General features: G+C 44.8%; 1 protein-coding gene across 1 annotated transcript in view; it reads right to left on the bottom strand.

Moving 5' to 3' along the window:
* The window catches only part of cabp7a (calcium binding protein 7a), a gene marked incomplete at its 3' end in the record, with an annotated part of 58,457 nt that overhangs the window by 10,633 nt on the left and 28,565 nt on the right, over positions 1-19,259 (bottom strand). Inside the window, exon 2 of the mRNA XM_080756135.1 lies at positions 388-531. Within this exon, the coding sequence (XP_080612261.1) occupies positions 388-531 (144 nt within the window). The remainder of the gene's footprint in view (positions 1-387; positions 532-19,259) is intronic.

The following is a 19,259-nucleotide window of genomic DNA, read 5'->3' as shown; positions in this document are numbered from 1 at the left end:
TGACCTGAGATCAGATTAAAAAAATGTCTGTTTGAAAATGACAGTTTTCTGAAAAAGCTATGTTTCTATGTCAGTCGTTCTTCGATTTTTCAAAAGTAGCAGACCTACAAGCTCGTAGCGCGGCACTCGGTGCCCCGCTATGAGCTTGTGGATCTGCTATTTTACAATAGCTAAAGCATAAAATAATGCTTAAAACACCAAAACTCAGGAACGCTCCTTTTTGGTGTGTGCCAGTAAAGAGATGAAAATGTGAGTACTTTGCGCGTGCACATGCGTGCGTGTATAAGCGTGTGTGTGTGTGTGTGTGTGTGTGTGCGTGTGCGTGTGCGTGTGCGTGTGCGTGTGCGTGTGCATGTGCGTGTGCGTGTGTGTGTGTGTGTGTCTGACCGTCCATGTCCAGCCTCTGGATGATAACCTCCAGCTCCACCTCGTTGGGCATGTATCCCAGGGACCTCATGGCCATGCCCAGCTCCTGCTTGGAGATGAAGCCGTTCCCGTCACGGTCAAACACTTTGAAGGCCTCGCGGATCTCTGTGGTGAACAAGCAAACAAACACAAACACATTTAACAATATGTTTATGTCCACACATGTGGAAATTGCATAAAAGGACATGAATAGTTCAGGTGCAGCAAAGTTACATCAACAAAATCAAGGCATATGTCCTCAGTTCTGTGACAGATCCCATCTGGTCACTTGCCAATGCAGTGTGAACGGTCGGCACCAAAAGGTCGGATCTGAGAAATGAATGTGGCTGGATTTGACACCGGTCCAATCGGGCCCTTAATAGGGTCTTATCGGCCCGGGCCTCGTAAGGAAAACAAGCGCTCGCCATCCGTTGCAAAGCGTCTGTGCTGGATTCTCGGCTGCAAGGCTAGCCTACAAGTCAGCCATTATAAAAAATAAAAGGTAAACTGCAACCTCTACAGTGGGATCGCTTTAGTATTAATTGTGACGGCTGGTACAGTACGTGTGTCAGGATGGTGACTCTAATGAAACAATAATATGTAACAGTTAGATGACCGTGCTAGAACGAAAGACAGACGCAGCTTAGACCTGAGGACAATTCTACAAATGTCTTCTAAATCCTGACAGTTTTCTGAAAAACCTATGTTTCTATGTCTCAAACATTTTCATGTCAAGGACCCCCAAAAATATATGTAATTGGCAGACCCCCATCTGAAAATATATTGTTCCAGGGACCCCCCCCCCCCAGAAGAAAACTGAATAATTTCAGTTAAAAACGTTCGCTCTGAAAGAATATATATAGATTTGCGCCATGCATCTTCACGATTATTCAAAAATAGAAGATCTACAAGCTCACAGCTGTGCAGTCAGTGTTGTGTTGGATTGTCAACACTCATCTTGTTCTTACAACAGCTTCAGTTTCATTCTGATACCATCCATATACTCAGAAAAGCATCCCCTTTGATGTCTCTTGTCACAGTACACAATACATCTTTAATGAAGCAATTTAGCAAGGGAAATTAAAAACAATCGATGCACAACATTGTTTCCACGATTTCCGCAGGCTGGAGGAAATGCTGCTTTCCCCAAGAGGAATAATACATGGTCAGGCATCACAAGCTGTTAGGGTTTCTGTTACAGCGTGCCAAATGAGAGTTCTTATACGCCTTACATTCTTCACCTATTTATTTCCAGCTCCTTCACCTCATGTGGCTCTGCTGCTCACATCACATCAGATCAGCAATTAATGAATGCAGTGTTGCAAAGTCTCTGTTGAGCAGTGATGGAAGAATTAAGCACTCCAGTTATTTACTAGTGCACTACAGATACAAGTGCAACGTCGGCAGGGCATTATAACCCATTCTGAACGGGAACCCGTTTTGGTGTTAGCACTATGTTGTGCTTTAGCTATTGAAAAATAGCAGATCTACAAGCTCATAGCGCGCCACCGAGTGGCGCGCTACGAGCTTGTAGGTCTGCTATTTTTGAAAAATCGAAGAACGACTGACATTTTTAGAATCTGATCTTAGGTCAGAATGGGTTCATCAGACCCAGTGTGTGTCCAGTGGAAACCTCGTATGAATCTGATCTCAGGTCAGAATGGGTTAAAGGTGTGTAAAACAGAAAATCTAAAAAAAACTGTCACGTGAAACATATTTGCCTTTGAGGTGTAGTGGAGTAGAAGTAAAAGTAGTGAAATTTGGAAATACAAAAAAGAAAGAAAGAAAGAAAGAAAGAAAGAATGAAAGAAAGAAAGAAAGAATGAAAAACTCAATTATTTCATACACCCCTCATGATCTTGGGAGACTCGGCATGATCTGATATGGTGGAGATTATGATACACATCCTGTTTTCACTAATCCATGTGTTGCAAAGTCTGTTAATTCATGTTGAATAAAGAATTGTGTGTTGGTATGTATCGATCCACACCAAGGACAGACGATCAGGCTATACGATATATATTGGTGGACCGGTACCAAGTCACGGTGGCTCAGTGCCAGTGCTGTTTTCGTCGACTAAAACTAAGACGAAAAATGTTCGTCGACTACCTTTTTCCACTGACAAAAACTATTCCAAACTAAATGAAAACTAAGCTATGATGACTAAAACTAAGACTAATTGTATTGACAATTTCGTCAACAGATTAAAGCTATAGACTAAAATGTTATGAAGGGACTAGTGGACAAGAGATCCAGTATAAGTCATTTTACAATTTGTTGCATGCTGAAAATAGCAGATCTACAAGCACACAAGGTGCTATTTTTAGCAAGTGTAAAATCAGTCATTACGACGGAATCAAGGCCTGCCAAAATATATCTTAGTTGACTAAATCGACCGTTGATTTAGTCGACTAGAATCTTATGACATTTAGTCGACTAAAACTATAGAGCAACACTAAAACATTTCAGGTGACTAAAATGTGACTAAAACTAAATGAAAACTATTCAAAACTAAAACTAAAATCTAATTTTACAACATTGATCCACACCAAGGACAGACCAGATCAGGCTATACGATATATTTGGTGGACCGTGCAGTATCAAGTCACGTTTTCATTCCCTCTAATCAAAAAGGACTCCAGGACACGAGAAGGATCAAAGGACGAAGCACGAAGAGGAATGAACGACGTCACAGAGCAAACCATCAATGAGCCAAAAGCTTATTGGCAGCCTTCATCCCTCCCTTATTGTCTGCACATACGTTCTCTGAAACGGCACAGCGTTCGTCTCCTTTTGTCCTCCGCGATAAGAAGCTAATTAGCTTCGTTTAAATGCAACACTTTTCATCACCTGACTGTCCACAACATCATTGCTGCGTTGCTTCCCGCCCGCGGCACGCTTCAATGTCAAACGCCTGATTAGTACTCAAGAGGAAAGTCACTCCAGAGATGAATTTTAAGATTCACGTGATGCGCAGAACACGTTAAAAGCCCAGAGTGTCATGTTGTTTAACTCTGAGAGTATGAAAATGGACCCATGACGACGGGTGCATAATTATATTTAACCCATTTAGACCTTGAGAACTGATTCTACTAATGGTTTTCTAAATCAGTTAGACAGTTTTCTGAAAAACCCATGTTTTTATGTCAGTGGTGCTCACTACCTTTTTCATGTCATGGACCCCCAGAAGTAAGATGTAATCGGCTGAAACCGTCTGAAAATATGCACCACATTTGTTCATGATTTTTCAAAAATAGCAGAACTACAAGCTCGTAGCGCGGCACCATGAGCATATAGAGCTGCTATTTTATTTTGAGTATTTAACTCAGGTCTATTTTGGGTATGATGTTCTTTTTTATCCCACGATTTTGTAACCCATTTTCACCCCTGTGTCAATGATCTAATGTGATCCTGGGCTCTACACACCCTCCACCAACCTAGTCCCCATATATGGGGGACAAGGGGAGACCAACCTAGTCCCCATATATGGGGGACAAGGGGAGAGCAACGGACTTGAACTCATGCTTCCTTCATGCCTGAGTGTCCAAGTTGCTCCTTTACACCTGACAGGGGGGGAGTTTCCCTGGTTGGACGTCGTAGCGCGTGGAAGGAACACGTTATTCCAACCAGTTCCTTTCCCCTCCATCAGGCGCCCCGGCTGGCCAGGGGGAGGCAGTTTAGAGACCAGGATTACTGCATGTTTTTTGTGAGGGTACCTACCGTAGGGGACATGTATGATGTTCACTATTAGGATCAACACACTGAAACATGAACTTGTGAGTCACATTGGAGTCAGATCATTATTCCTCAACAACAGAGCAAACCTACACATGTTGACGTCTATTGGCTAAGGCAGCGCAGCTCCCTCGTGACAGCACACAAGTTACTGCATATCAATACGGAGTCTAAACAAACACAACAAATACAAATCTAATGAATGCTTAAACAAAGGGTAATCTATTTGTAACCAAGCGGTAAGTAAGTAAGTAGGGGAATCAACTGTCCCTTCAGATAACGATTTAAAGTGCATAAATCACTATACACACGTTTCATCACAGGAAAAATAACTGCAAGCGAGCTCCTCAAATAGCACCCTATTGATTTTGAGGATTTACTGTGCATTGTTTTCCTCTCTACGATATGAATGGTGGGATGGGTTTGAAGCCACCATGATTTATAGCGACGTGCCAGTGTTGCAATGAACGTCCAGGCCCCCCGAGCAGGAATACACACGGCTGACACTCTGTGACAGATATTTCGGTCGGAAAAAACAAAACAAAGAAACACATCAGTGACAGGCTGAAAAATCGCCTTATTATGCCGGCCGTGACAGCCAGCCCGCAGGAAATGGCTTGTATAGTATAGCCCATTTAGAACTGAGCTTGATTCTTGCCAAAAAATGTCTTCTAAATCATGACGGTTTTCTCTGGAAAAACCGTACGTTTCTATGTCAGTGGTTCTGTCAGTGGTTCTCAAACTATTTCATGTCAAGGACCCCCAGAATTACATGCACTTAGCTGCCGACCCCCCCCCCCCCCCCCCCCCCCATCTGAAAATATGTTGTTCCAGATAGGGATGCCCCCCGGAAGCAAAGATTTGAGTAAAAAACGTTTGCTCTGAAAGAATATATATAATATATATATTCAAAAATTTCACAAGTTTTCAAAAACAGCAGATGCACAAGCTCGTAGTGCAGCACTCGGTGCTACTGGAAAAATAGCAGATCTACAAGCTCATAGCGAGGCACTCGGTGCCGCGTTATGAGCTCGTATAGATTCTGCTATCTTTCAGTATAGCTAAACTATAACATAATGATTATAACACCAAACGGCGTTCCCCCGTCTAGAATGAGTTAACCAAGAATACGGCCTCTGAATCCAATCCTCTCCACGGAGACTTGACAATCACGTATATGATAATGGATTACAACCTGGAATCCAATTTATGAAGCAGAGCAGTGACATTTCACTGCAGCTACATTTTCTCCCCACTTCGCTTTGCACCCTCTCTCTCTCGAATGCCGTGGCATGGTTTCTGAAAGCGCATATGTTCCTCTTTCCTCCCCTAGGCGTCTGCAATTCCGTTTGTTTACAAAATGACAATAAAGCTCTGTATCTATTCTCCACCTGATGTCCTGGCTGCTCCCGTCTGTTTATTTAAGGAACAGAAGCTTCTCATTGAAATCACATCAATGTCACCCTCATGGGGGGAAACGGAGGGGGGAAAAAACACCCGTAATAATATGGTGCCCATCAATTTGAGACAGCACAAACATCTCCCTGCAGCGGTTTCTTCATCAGCACAGCTGTTTTCGAGAGAGGGGCGAAGAATGCCTCGCTTCGAATGTTTGCACAGCTTTCATGTCTGGCTGGAAGTGTCATGTTGTTTCAAGGAAGTGTTTTTATACCAAATGTATGCTCGGTCAAACGATTGCGTTTCACACCAAACTTAAACATCTCACCACGAGTCGCTGATATGACATTGTTGTGAGGTATACTCTTTTTTATCCCACGATTTTGCAACCCTTTTTTTTCACCCAGTGTCAATTATCTAATCCTGGGCGCTACACTTCCTCTGCCAACCTGGCAGACGGCAGCGGACTGACCTCATGCTTCTTTCTATGCATGAGGAGTCCAAGCTGCTTCTTTTCACCTGACAGGGGGGGAAGTTTCCCCAGCCGGACGTAGTGCACAGAACATGTGAGGGTAACCTACCTAGGGGACACGGGGAGAACATGTGAGGGTACCTACCCTAGGGGACACGGGGAGAACATGTTAGGGTACCTACCCCTAGGGGACACGGGGAGAACATGTGAGGGTACCTACCCTAGGGGACACGGGGAGAACATGTGAGGGTACCTACCCTAGGGGACACGGGGAGAACATGTGAGGGTACCTACCCTAGGGGACACGGGGAGAACATGTGAGGGTACCTACCCTAGGGGACACGGGGAGAACATGTGAGGGTACCTACCCTAGGGGACACGGGGAGAACATGTGAGGGTACCTACCCTAGGGGACACGGGGAGAACATGTGAGGGTACCTACCCTAGGGGACACGGGGAGAACATGTGAGGGTACCTACCCTAGGGGACACGGGGAGAACATGTGAGGGTACCTACCCTAGGCCGGGGACACGGGGAGAACATGCAAACTCCACACAGAAAGGCCCTTTTCGCCAACCACGTCTCGGGTATGGGCAGTTTGGTTTGATTTTATGACTGATGCGGAGTAGAGACCACGCCCCCTGCGCCCACAGCATCCCCAGCGGGAATCGAACCCAGGACCTTGTAGCTGTGAGGCGACGGCACTACCGACTGTGCCACCGTGCCCCGGTGTGAACTTTATACTCTTTTGTACTGTGTAAAAGAGAGAGTCCCCCAGTGCTCTGGTGAAAGTACAATAAAAAAAATGCCCAAAAATGCAAAACTACTATCCATCGCAATCTAAATGCATATTCAGATTCACACTATAATGGAATCAAGATTATAACTTTCTTTTATCACAAACCTTTAAAGTAAAGTAAAGAAACCAAATATAGCCGTCTCTCAGACAGAGAGGTTGAAATATCTCCCTCCAACATTACTCATCATTTTCTCTGAGACAGCACAGCTTAACCCTGCACCTTAATCATAATTACACCAACGCTGTAAAAAATGCTATTCTTTTGTCTCAGTCCTTTTCTCATTTTCTCTGGTGTCCAATTAATCCGTGAGGGGGAAAAAACTCACTGTACTTGCACTAACAGAAGGCACAAAATGAAGAAGCAAACATACTTCCTATCTCGTCTCCCCCTCTCCTCTCTAATGACTTGAATTATCCCGTTCAATCAAAGTGTGGCATCTGGCATGAAGTTAAACTGCCAGTTAATACTCATGGATAAAAACAAATAAAAATGTGTGGCACACATACAATTTAAGCAAGTGATTATAAACTGTAATTTAATGCAGCCAATATGCACTTGCAAACAAAAACAAAAACAGCAAGTGAAATAAACAGTGGGCAGAGATGATACTCCTTCATAGAATGCGTCTATAGATGTGCCAAAAATGAATGAGCATCGTTATTATTCAAAGGATCTGAGCCTAAATAGCCTTTTTATTTCCAGAGAGAGAAATCCTAAATGATATCCTTGTAAACAGTGGAGCCTCCAGTGTTATTTGTATTACAGTTTTAATCAAGATTGTTAACACATGAATAAATAAAAATTGGCACAATTCTGCACAACCTTCACTTTATGTACCTAATCGCTCGACACAATTGTTTCCCCGTTTCTAACAAAATTTGTTACAAGATGTATTTATATGAGAAACGTGATGTCTTTAGTTGTCTTTTTAGTGCCCTAAACAAACATTAAAGTCCTTAGACTTGGCTGGCAAACGATTTACGTCTTATCTAAGAGCTCTAAACACAAAATAAATAAAAATCTCATAAACATGGCTGCCAATATTGACGTAATCTTCAAGCCATGCTTTGGAGCTATATGGGGCTGGTGCAGCTCCAAAGTAAAACTGACATTTTGTTTCTGCTGCATCTTCCTCAGAATGGTTTTGTCTGTGTCTGCCATGTCCAAAGATAATCTGGACCGATCAGCGGGAGGTTGTGATGATAGGCACACTGCCGGTTGGCTAGTGAACCTTTCATGCCCGTTTTCTCAACTCGCTGTTTTCTGCAAGACATTACTCTAGAAGCCATAACTCCAAAACGGGTGGGTCAAACTTTATAATAATGCAAAAAATCAATGACTTATCCTCGGTCAGAAACGGTCACAAATACGGAGATGTCCGAGATCAGCATGGAAGCCAATGTGTAATTAGACAACGTCATTTTCCAATAATATATACATGACTTTTTTTTTAGAACAGAAACTAACTTCTCTTTCTCTGTACTAATGTCTTTAGCAGTGGTTGTAGCCAAGCCTTAAGGCTGCTTTCATCATCTATATCTGTGGGACACCACAGAGGCCCAATTCGTTTTTTATTGTAACTGTGTGTGTGTGTGTGTGTGTGTGTGTGTGTGTGTGTGTGTGTGTGTGTGTGTGTGCGTGCGTGCGTATGTGTGCGTGTGCGTGCGTGCGTATGTGTGCGTGTGCGTGCGTGCGTGCGCGCGCGTGCGTGCGTGCGTGCGTGCGTGCGTGCGCGCGCGTGCGTGCGCGTGCGTGCGTGCGTGCGTGTGCGTGCGTGCGTGCGTGCGTGCGTGCGTGCGTGCGTGCGTGCGCGTGCGTGCGCGTGCGTGCGTGCGCGTGCGTGCGTGCGCGTGCGTGCGTGCGTGTGTGTGTGTGTGCGTGCGTGCGTGCGTGCGTGCGTGTGCGTGCGTGCGTGCGTGCGTGCGTGTGTGTGTGCGTGCGTGCGTGCGTGCGTGCGTGCGTGCGTGCGTGCGTGCGTGCGTGCGTGCGTGCGTGCGTATGTGTGCGTGTGTGTGTGTGCGTGCGTGCGTATGTGCGTGTGTGTGTGTGTGCGTGCGTGCGTGCGTGCGTGTGTGCGTGCGTGCGTGCGTGCGTGCGTGCGTGCGTGCGTGCGTGCGTATGTGTGTGTGTGTGTGTGTGTGTGTGTGTGTGTGTGTGTGTGTGCGTGCGTGCGTGCGTGCGTGCGTGCGTATGTGTGTGTGTGTGTGTGTGTGCGCGCGCTGTTTCTTTTGCTTAGATGTTGAAAGGTATGTTGGGCTTCAAAACCACCAGGCCATTGCGGTTGGTCTCCCTGTTGGGATGATGTTGTGAAGTGAAGATGAAACGCCCCAGAGAAGCTCTGGACCTTTGAGAGCGTCCCTTCTGAAGCTGAACCCTCACAAGAGGAAGGAGGCACACACACACACACACACACACAGCGCTGCCAAAACCCTGCGTCGTAATTTCATTCATCTTTGTACGGTTCCTTTGTTTTTCATAAATGAATGTTTTGTACTATGTTGAATGACAGTGTTGCACAAAGGCTGCAAGAATATCCAGATCTACAAGCTCAGAACGTGCCACGGTGCATTGTGAGCTTGTAGATCGGGGCTATTTTGAGAAATGTATAAATGTTTTATATCTATAGTGTGGAAAGGCGGCTGTTCATAGCTACTGTGGAGTCAGTACTGCTGTATTGGGCCGAGACATGGACCCTCACAGTGTGGAGTCAGTACTGCTGTATGGACCCTCACAGTGGAGTCAGTACTGCTGTATGGACCCTCACAGTGGAGTCAGTACTGCTGTATGGACCCTCACAGTGGAGTCAGTACTGCTGTATGGACCCTCACAGTGGAGTCAGTACTGCTGTATGGGGCCGAGACATGGACCCTCACAGTGGAGTCAGTACTGCTGTATGGGGCCGAGACATGGACCCTCACAGTGTGGAGTCAGTACTGCTGTATGGACCCTCACAGTGGAGTCAGTACTGCTGTATGGGGCCGAGACATGGACCCTCACAGTATACAACAGGAAAAACAAGAATGCTACGAATGGCACTAGACGGACCACATCAGAAATGTGGACCTCCTTGGGGACCTATACCACGGGTCACGGACAGGGTCAGAGAGAGATGGATGAGGCTGGCAGGGCACTGCGTCAGTCAGGCACCCAGAACTAGAGGCAAGTAAATTGACCCTATGGGAGCCAACCCAGGGCAAAGCCAGGAAGGGAAAGAAGTGTACCACCTATATATATATATATATATATATGGTTCTACCACATCTATCTGATATCAGCACTAGGTCAACCCGGACCAAATACCATAGGGATTGTCATACTAGACATCATTACCCAACGTGTGGCCTGGGCCGTGGCTCAGCGGCACAGGCACCTTGGCTGGTAATCCAGTCTGGCAGTGTCAGCCTACTGTCTGTCCCTCCATAACAATATAAGCCACAAAAAAACACTACAAAGAAAGAATATATATAACCCAACGTGCTAGTCGGATACGTCATAAAGCCCGAGTTGAATATCCCCATGTATGGAGACTGACTATATCCAATGAACAACTCTCCCAGATCCCATAAAATATGAATGGAAGTGAGAGTCTGGGTTACATTATACAGTATGCAGCGGGTCAGTGCCGTCAGCAACATGTTTGCTGCAGTGAGTTTAACCCATTCTGACCTGAGATCAGATTCATACGAGGTTTCCACGGGACACACACTGGTCTGATTAACCCATTCTGACCTGAGATCAGATTCTAAAAATGTTAGTCGTTCTTAGAATTTTCAAAAATAGCAGACCTACAAGCTCGTATCGCGCCACTCGGTGGCGCGATATGAGCTTGTAGATCTGCTATTTTTCAATAGCTAAAGCATAACATGATGCCAACACCAAAATGGGTGCCCGGTCAGAATGGGTTAATCTCTGACTCCTCCTGCTGCTGCAAATGTGGATAAACGACACTCAGCCAGGGACGTGCAGAGGGTTGTTAGAGAGGCTGGAAGCCTGTTGTACGAGGGCACCTTTTGGAGAAAAGAATACCAAACATAGCAGATCTACAAGCTGTCAACAAGCTGATCTACCAGGCTGATCTATCTATACAAGCTGATTACAAGTTCCTACAAGTTCAGGAAACTTCGGCAAAAAACTGTTCTCCTGAACGCTGCCTTTCGGTATAGCACGGAAAGGAGAGGAGTCGGCATTTTGCATTTCTTTCACCATCAGTAAATGCTGCATTCGTTGGTCTGGAGAGGGCAGTTGTTTTTTTTTACAGACAGACTGGTAAAAAGGGCAGGGGCTGAAGCCCCCTTTGATGTCTATGTGTCTGTGCACACAGCACTAAACTAGACCCTATAGAAAGAACTTCAATCAGCCTTTAGATTCTGTGTCTTGACCAAAAACCATGTACTCAAAGTAAATGTACTCTGTCCACTACTGCATTTAACATAACGCTGTCTCTTTGTCGTACAGTACACTCCGGGGATGCATAATATAAAACATAGAATGTGTGAAATGAGATAACCTCGTTCGCAACTGACTGAACAGAGACGCTTCTCGTGGGAAATATTACTCTGTCTGAATCTTATTCAAGGCTTGCCTGCAGCAGCAAATCGCTATACCCCGTTTCAGGTTATATTTAGCTATATGCTTAACCCATTCTGAACGGGAACCCATTTTGGTGTTTAGCATCATGTTATGCTTTAGCTATTGAAAAATAGCAGATCTACAAGCTCGTAGCGCGCCACCGAGTGGCGCGCTACGAGCTTGTAGGTCTGCTATTTTTGAAAAATCGAAGAACGACTGACATTTTTTAGAATTTGATCTCAGGTCAGAATGGGTTCATCAGACCAGTGTGTGTCCAGTGGAAACCTCGTATGAATCTGATCTCAGGTCAGAATGGGTTAAAACTCGGCTAATTACTATAACAAAGCTCTCTTTTGGAGAGCGTTGTTAGGAAGACGCTGGGTGTTTGGGAGCCGAGACGCGGCTGTGGCTGCCTGTGTAATCCTGAGCCAGAGAGGCTTGCCTCCTCGGCCAGGCCTGCCATCTGTTAGAGGGGGTTCCTCCTGTCAGTAAATTGCACTCTCTTTTCCCCCATTCTTTTACCCCAATCTAGACATCGGCAGTTCCCTCTACATCGGTGGTTTTCAACCCTTTTCATATCAAGGTCCAACATTTATTCATTCATTTGAGCCACGGACGGACCACCATTTGATGACAAATGACCCAAAACTAAAGAATTCTGTACACATTTCCATGCTGTGTATTGATGTTGGTGCCGTTAGGAGATAACAAGGCAAACATTGATCAAAATAACAATTCTACTACATTCTCTAATGTTGTGTAGACTTCTTGTAAATTAATTTAAGTAGGCCTAATGCAGATGTTTAACAATAGACTCATTTAACTCTTAACCTTCATTTTACACAATAGTTAAACATCTAAGAGTCCATTTGGTTAACACTCCATCCTTTAGCCGTCAACATGCGAACATGCACTGCTCCCGTGCTTGTGGTTATGTTTAGGTTAGGGACGGGTTAGAGATATAAGGGATAGTAATTTCGGAACAATGAACCTTCTGACTAACGACACGGCACCTTCAGACGTGGGTCCGGCCCGCGGCCAAATAGAAATAAGCTACAAGACAACGGCCGTTCCTTCCACCTGACAGAGAGGGCGTAGTGTGTCCCAACCAGGGCGGCAGTCAGACAGATATTTCGTGAAGCCACTAAGGAAATCGGGACTTCCTGAAAGTTCATATAATGGCCTGTTGTGGCGCTGTCATTGGGCTCAAAAAAAAAACCCCATATCTCCATAGAGGTCCATGTATTTGGGCCCAACTTCACATAGACTGTATTACCTTAATAAACATGGTCATGAATACTTTCTGCTTCCAGTCACTATAGTTTAAAGTCTCATTTCTCATGTCATAATATTATTTTTGGAAAATGATGGTCTCATTTATTTAAAGAATTACCATAAATGCCTCCAACATATCCACTCTTCATGTGTATTTAAAAAAGGCACTTCCCCGTGCGTAGGTGTGTGTACAGTGTGTGTGTACAGTGTGTGTGTGCGTAGGTGTGTGTACAGTGTGTGTGTGTGCTCGCATGTGCATGCGTTCATCATGCGCGTGAGCGTGCCTGACTGCCTGTGCATGAGCAAGCGCTGGCAGGCTATTTTTAAACAGCCACAGCCAACCTTAATCCATCTTTAGTTGGAAAGGGGCTCTTACGTGGGTGCCCGGAAAAAGATTTGAATATTACCATAACAGGCTCCTTCCTAACAAGGCTCTGGAGCATTGGCAGGGTTTCATATGGAGAGAGGGTCCCTGCAGGCAGGCAGGGAGCCCCCCTATGGCCCGCTTTGGAGGGAGAAAGAATGCTGCATAATGATGTGAATTTTTTGTAAAAGTGTTACCGTTTGCCAACGTTAGAGTGACACGACTGAAAGGGGGTATAAGAAAAAAAAGGGAAGCCATTTTTTAACCGATTTAGACACGATGGGAACGATTCTGCAAAATGTCTTCTAAATCCTGACTGTTTTCTTTGAAAAAGATGTGTTTTTCTCAGTCAGTCGTTCTCAAACACTTTCATGTCACTTTTCAGGATTCTTCAAAAATAGCAGATCTACAAGCTCGTAGCGCGCCACCGAGTGGCGCGCTACGAGCTTGTAGGTCTGCTATTTTTCAATAGCTAAAGCATAACGCCAAAACGGGTTCCAGCCCAAAATGGGTTAAGGTAGAAGGGACAAGCAAGTGACTTGGACGTATAGCTCTCCCTTGAACCCACCTGCGGATTACACCAGGTATGGGACTTTTCTTTGCTCTACCAGACATCAGGGGTGCCCAAAAGGTAGATCGCGATCTACCAGTAGATCACAAAGGCTTTGCCGGTATAGACCACATGACATATTGCCCCTAGAAATATAAATAATTTTAATATAAAAAAAAAACAATTTTGGCATCTGCCACTTGAATTAAGGTGACTTGATTGATTGACATCAAAAAGGGCATGTCAGCTCAAACACACAATGCGACACTTTGTTTTCAAATTATTGCGTACAACCATCCAGTAGTATTACAAAGTCAAATACCAACAAAATGAAAACTACCATTTCCATTTCCCCCCCCCTCTCTATTTCCCATTCCATGTGCGTCTGTCTTATATGTAACGCCAGCACCACTAATCCAAAGCCCCCTCAAGTACACTTTTTGAGTGGTGCAACCACTCCTACACAACCAGCAATGTCCGAGTACAGTACCTATGTGGCAGTGGCAGTTGGCAGTGGCCATGAGCACGAGTATATGACTTATTAGTACCAGTAGGGGGAGCCAGAAACAGAGAGCGATAGTGCTGTGCCTGTGCTGCCTGCTAATGTGTGTGAGAGAGAGAGAGAGAGAGAGAGAGAGAGAGAGAGAGAGAGAGAGAGAGAGAGAGAGATATCTTGTTGAGCTGGTCATTTTGAAAGTAGCTCTCAAGTCAAAACAAGTGTGGGCACCGTGTGGGCACCATGTGGGCACCATGTGGGCACCCCTGAGGTGACCTCATGGACCTAACCGTGTATCAGGGACGTGCAGAGGATATGTTAGAGAGGGGCAGGGGCTGAAATTCCCAAAAAAAGGGCACTTTTGTCAAAGATATGAAAAACAGCTGATCTACAAGCCCTCAACGCATGGCCTCAGCTGTTGTCGTGGTGCGCGACCACCCACTCTTTAGCTACTGATGATGATGACGACCTACGACCCCAATAGAGGACAAATTCTCTGTTGCGTTCAAGTTCAGGAGAGTTTTGGTAAGAGTTCTCCTGATGACTGCAGCTGGCATGGAAAAGGGGCATTTTAATGGTCTGGAGTGGGCATGCGGTTTGAAAAGCTAAAAAGGACGCAGGGGGCCCCCTTTGATGTCTATGTCTATGTGCCTGCCGTGGATTATACCATGCAGTGTCACGCTGACACGCGCTGACACTTTGCATGTTAAATAATCCCATGTAGGACTATAGCCTCGGTCCCAGGCTTACTCATCTGCAAAGAGAAAAGCCTGGTCACACAACCTCATTAAGGCAGAGAGAGACGCTATCGGCGGAATTAAGTGTCGGGCTGGAAACGACCGTCAGATGTATTTCCTCCAGATACGATATCTTTTCGACCAATTTGGTTTCCAATTTGTTTCATTCACGGAGATGTATAACTTATAAGGTAAACAGATTTTCCTTGAGCCAAAATCCTGCAACTTCCGCCCCCCAAAAGACGATAGCGTCTACAGGGTATAGGTCTTGCCCAAGGCGTGATGTATACAACACACAGAGTTTTGTCTTTTGCGTGTCCATCTTTTTATTCTAGCATCTTAAGCACCTTAAGCATATATAGTGCACGGTATAGACCTGCTTCTATGCTCACGTACCCTTTATATTGTGAGCTCTTAAATCTGCTATTTTCACTATTTAGTATATAATATGGACATTCCTGAAAAAAGAAACAGATCTATGTGAGCTTGCAGATTGTCTATTTTGCTACTTCTTTAGATGGGGTTTAAGTGTTTACACCCCGCATTGCCCTTGAGTGGTTGAAGTTGTTCAATTGGATTTTTTGTGCAGTGCAGAAATCATTGATCCGTTTCTCACCTCCTAAACTCTATGCTTTTTAACCCATTCTGACCTGAGATCAGATTTCCACTGGACACACACTGGTCTGATTAACCCATTCTGACCTGAGATCAGATTCTAAAAATGTCAGTCGTTCTTCGATTTTTCAAAAATAGCAGACCTACAAGCTCGTATCGCGCCACTCGGTGGCGCGATATGAGCTTGTAGATCTGCTATTTTTCAATAGCTAAAGCATAACATGATGCTAACACCAAAATGGGTGCCAGGTCAGAATGGGTTAAAGCAATGAATTCTCATCATCACGGAGACAACATCAGCCTGGCAAATATCCTCCTCCTCCAGGCAACAAACACAAAAAAACACACACCTCCAAAGAAAAAGGTCAAAATGAAGAAAATCGAAAGCCTCCATTTATGCATTATTATGGCAACGTTTAGCTGCAGCGCACTCACTCCCCAAGCCACGTTTTAATCATGTGTGTCTAGAATACAGTAGTACATTAATGGAGTTCTTCTACCTTTTCTTTTATTGCAGACTGTGTTGTTCATTAACCCATTTTGACCTGGGAACGATTCTACACAAAATGTCTTCTAAATTCTGAAAAACTATATGTTTCTAATGTCGGTCGTCATGTTGTGCTTTAGCTATTGAAAAATAGCAGATCTACAAGCTCATAGCGCGCCACCGAGTGGCGCGCTACGAGCTTGTAGGTCTGCTATTTTTTGAAAAATCGACTTTTTAGAATCTGATCTCAGGTCAGAATGGGTCAATCAGACCAGTGTGTGTCCAGTGGAAACCTCGTATGAATCTGATCTCAGGTCAAACATGTTCATGTCAAGGACCCCCAAAAATATATGTAATTGGCCGCCGACCCCCCCCATCTGAAAATACATGTATGTTGTTCCAGGAACCTCTCCAGAAGCAAAGATAAGAGTTAAAAAACGTTTGCTGTGAAAGAATATGTATTCAAAGATTTGCAGCAACATTTTCACAAATCTACAAAAACAGCAGACCTACAAGCTTGTAGCGCGGCACTCGGTGCCGCGCTATGAGCTTGTAGATCTGCTGTTTTTCAATAGCTATAAAGCATAACAATGCTTTAAAACAGCAAAAGGGAGTTCCCATACAGAATGGGTTAAAGTGAGAAGAAGATATTCCCCCCCCCCCCCCCCCCCCCCCGGAGACACAACGTGGTCGGTGGTCCCGTTGATTGAAAAGCACTTCACCTTCAAAAAAATCTCATCACAGTTCCTTTTTTTTGTGCGTAATAAAGTCTGCTGTATCCAGTCATTCATGGCCATCGATCAGAGCGAAAAGAATGAATTAGCCCTGAGACATTATCTGACAGCCTTAACACATTTACGGCGGGAACCCCATTCTGTGTTTTATATACTGTACTTTAGCTATTGAAAAATAGCAGATCTACAAGCTCGTAGGTCTGCTGTTTTTGAAAATCACACCCTCTCATTAAGCAGGCAACAGTACAGCACTAATACTATCTCTCTCTCTCTCTCTCTCTGTTTCTGGCACAACAGCGCCCCCTACTGGTACTCATAGTAATTGGCTCAATAACCAACGTCACATATAAGGTGAACACATACTGTAGGTGAACACGGACATTGCTGTTCCTTGGAGTCAAAAATCGTCAAAATGTGGAGCAAATCTTTGAATGTATATGTTCTTTCAGAGCGAATGTTTTTAACTCAAATATTTGCTTCTGGGGGGGGGGGGGGGGGGGTCCTTGAAACAACATATTTTGAGATGGGGGTCGGCGGCCAAATACATATATAATTCTAGGGGTCCTTGACATTAAATAGTTTGAGAACCACTGACATACTGTAGAAACATGTTATTTTTTGTTTTTTAAGAAAACTGTCAGGATTTAGAAGACATGTAGAATCCTTCCCAGGCATAAATGGGTTAAAAGCTCCGTTCAGAGAGATAGCCCTGGGACTAGTTTCAATGTTATCTCTATGCATGCCAGTTATATCATTTTTTTGAAGCACGCTTTTTTTTGAAAGTTTGAAAATAGCTTGCATCACTTTATTTCTCCCTCCTGTGACTCAGCCTTGAAGCAAAGCTGGATTCTAGCTTTCACCTTTCAGAAAGCTGCTGCTATAGCCGATCAGAGCGCAGCGTACGTGGTCTGATTTCTGATTTCAACCCCTCAAAATTATTTTGAGGGGCGCTACTATAGCCCCTCCTATATGCCTTCAGCTTTCCGGGTTTGTGTGAACGCAAACATCGGCTTGTGCTTGGCTGATCGCCCCATAGCGATGATTTAATTGGCTGAGCAAAGTACAGTATAGGCTACATATTGAAGATAAAAGTGAGGGCAGAAAAGTGAAAACAGAAAAGTGAGGACGCAATAATGCGATTGGCCAGAATAAGATGATGTATGATGATAAGAGCGCCCCACACTTCACACTCCTATGTCCAGCTGTTGGTGTAAGTGTCCAAACTTTGTCCCACACAAACAATACATTCCTGTATTGTACGTCATAGACTGCAGACGAGCGGTGCCATCGTCTGGCCAGAACTAGAGTTCAAACTAGAGTTCTCAACAGGCCCCGAAAATTAAGGCCTGGCCCTACCTGGGCCCTCATCAAACCCTGTACATTCAATACACTGCCCCCGCGGCCACCCTTAGATCTCCATATATGGAGCTGACCTGTTCCGACATTCCATAGCTTGATCTGACCTCATCACACCCTGTACACTACACTCAAGATACGCTCCATATATGGCCAGTGCACGTGGCCTCACCCTTTGTCGCTTCTCGCCCGCAGACGTCTTACAGGTATAATGTAATATTAACTATTTTATTGTGTTTTTTATTTATTTAAGTGCGAACATATTCATACCCCCATACCCCAGGTACGTTATCTGTACCAACATGTTCGTACATAAAGCTTTGAAAAGGTTTAGCCGGGCAGCGACATACTTTTATGACTGAAATAGCAACCTTTTACACCAGATGTGATCCAGTATGATCACAGATGAATGAAATAAATGGGTTTCAAATTCCTCCCCCGAGGACAGCACTGAACAGCGAACACAGTGTCCTCACCAGGGGGGCAGTCAGACAGATATTTTGTGAAGCCACTAAGGAAATATAATGGCCTGTTGTGGCGCTGTCACTGGACCCAGAAAAACCCATAGCCCCATAGAAGTCCATGTATTTGGGCCCAACTTCACCTAGACTGTATTACCTTAATAAACATGGTCATGAATACTTTTTGCTTCCAGTCACTAGTTTAAAGTCTCATTTCTAATGTCATAATATTCTTTTTGGAAAAGTATGGTCCCATTTATAAAAAAAAATGACCATAAAGCCGCGCATGTTCTGAGGGGCGTGGCTACCGTTACAGTCTATGAACGGGATCCCCCACCCACTCGAGTCAAAATAAAAACCAACGAAGAAGAAGGGGGAAGTCCCGCCTTGTTGTCTGGGCCAGCCAATGGGCCAGCTGGCCTAAGCTGGGCCAAAACGGATCTAGAAAGATGGCGACTTCCATTGCAAGGACTGACAGGCTTCATTTTACATTCATGTTAGACCCGCGGAACGCTTTGTCCATATTTTTTACAGTCTATGGTCCTCACAGAGGGAGGGGTCGAGAGAGAGAGAGGGGGGGGGGGGGGGGTTTCCACTGGACACACACTGGTCTGATGAACCCATTCTGACCCGAGATCAGATTCTAAAAATGTCAGTCGTTCTTCGATTTTTCAAAAATAGCAGACCTACAAGCTCGTAGCGCGGCACTCGGTGGCGCGCTACGAGCTTGTAGATCTGCTATTTTTCAATAGCTAAAGCATAACATGATGCTATAACACCACAAATGGGTTCCTGTTCAGAATGG

The sequence above is a fragment of the Protomyctophum bolini genome, assembly GCF_963924005.1.
Source record: "Protomyctophum bolini genome assembly, chromosome: 22".
Taxonomy (NCBI): Eukaryota; Metazoa; Chordata; class Actinopteri; order Myctophiformes; family Myctophidae; genus Protomyctophum; species Protomyctophum bolini.
The sequence above is the reverse complement of the archived record's forward strand: the minus strand, read 5'-3'. Positions and strand labels throughout refer to the sequence as shown.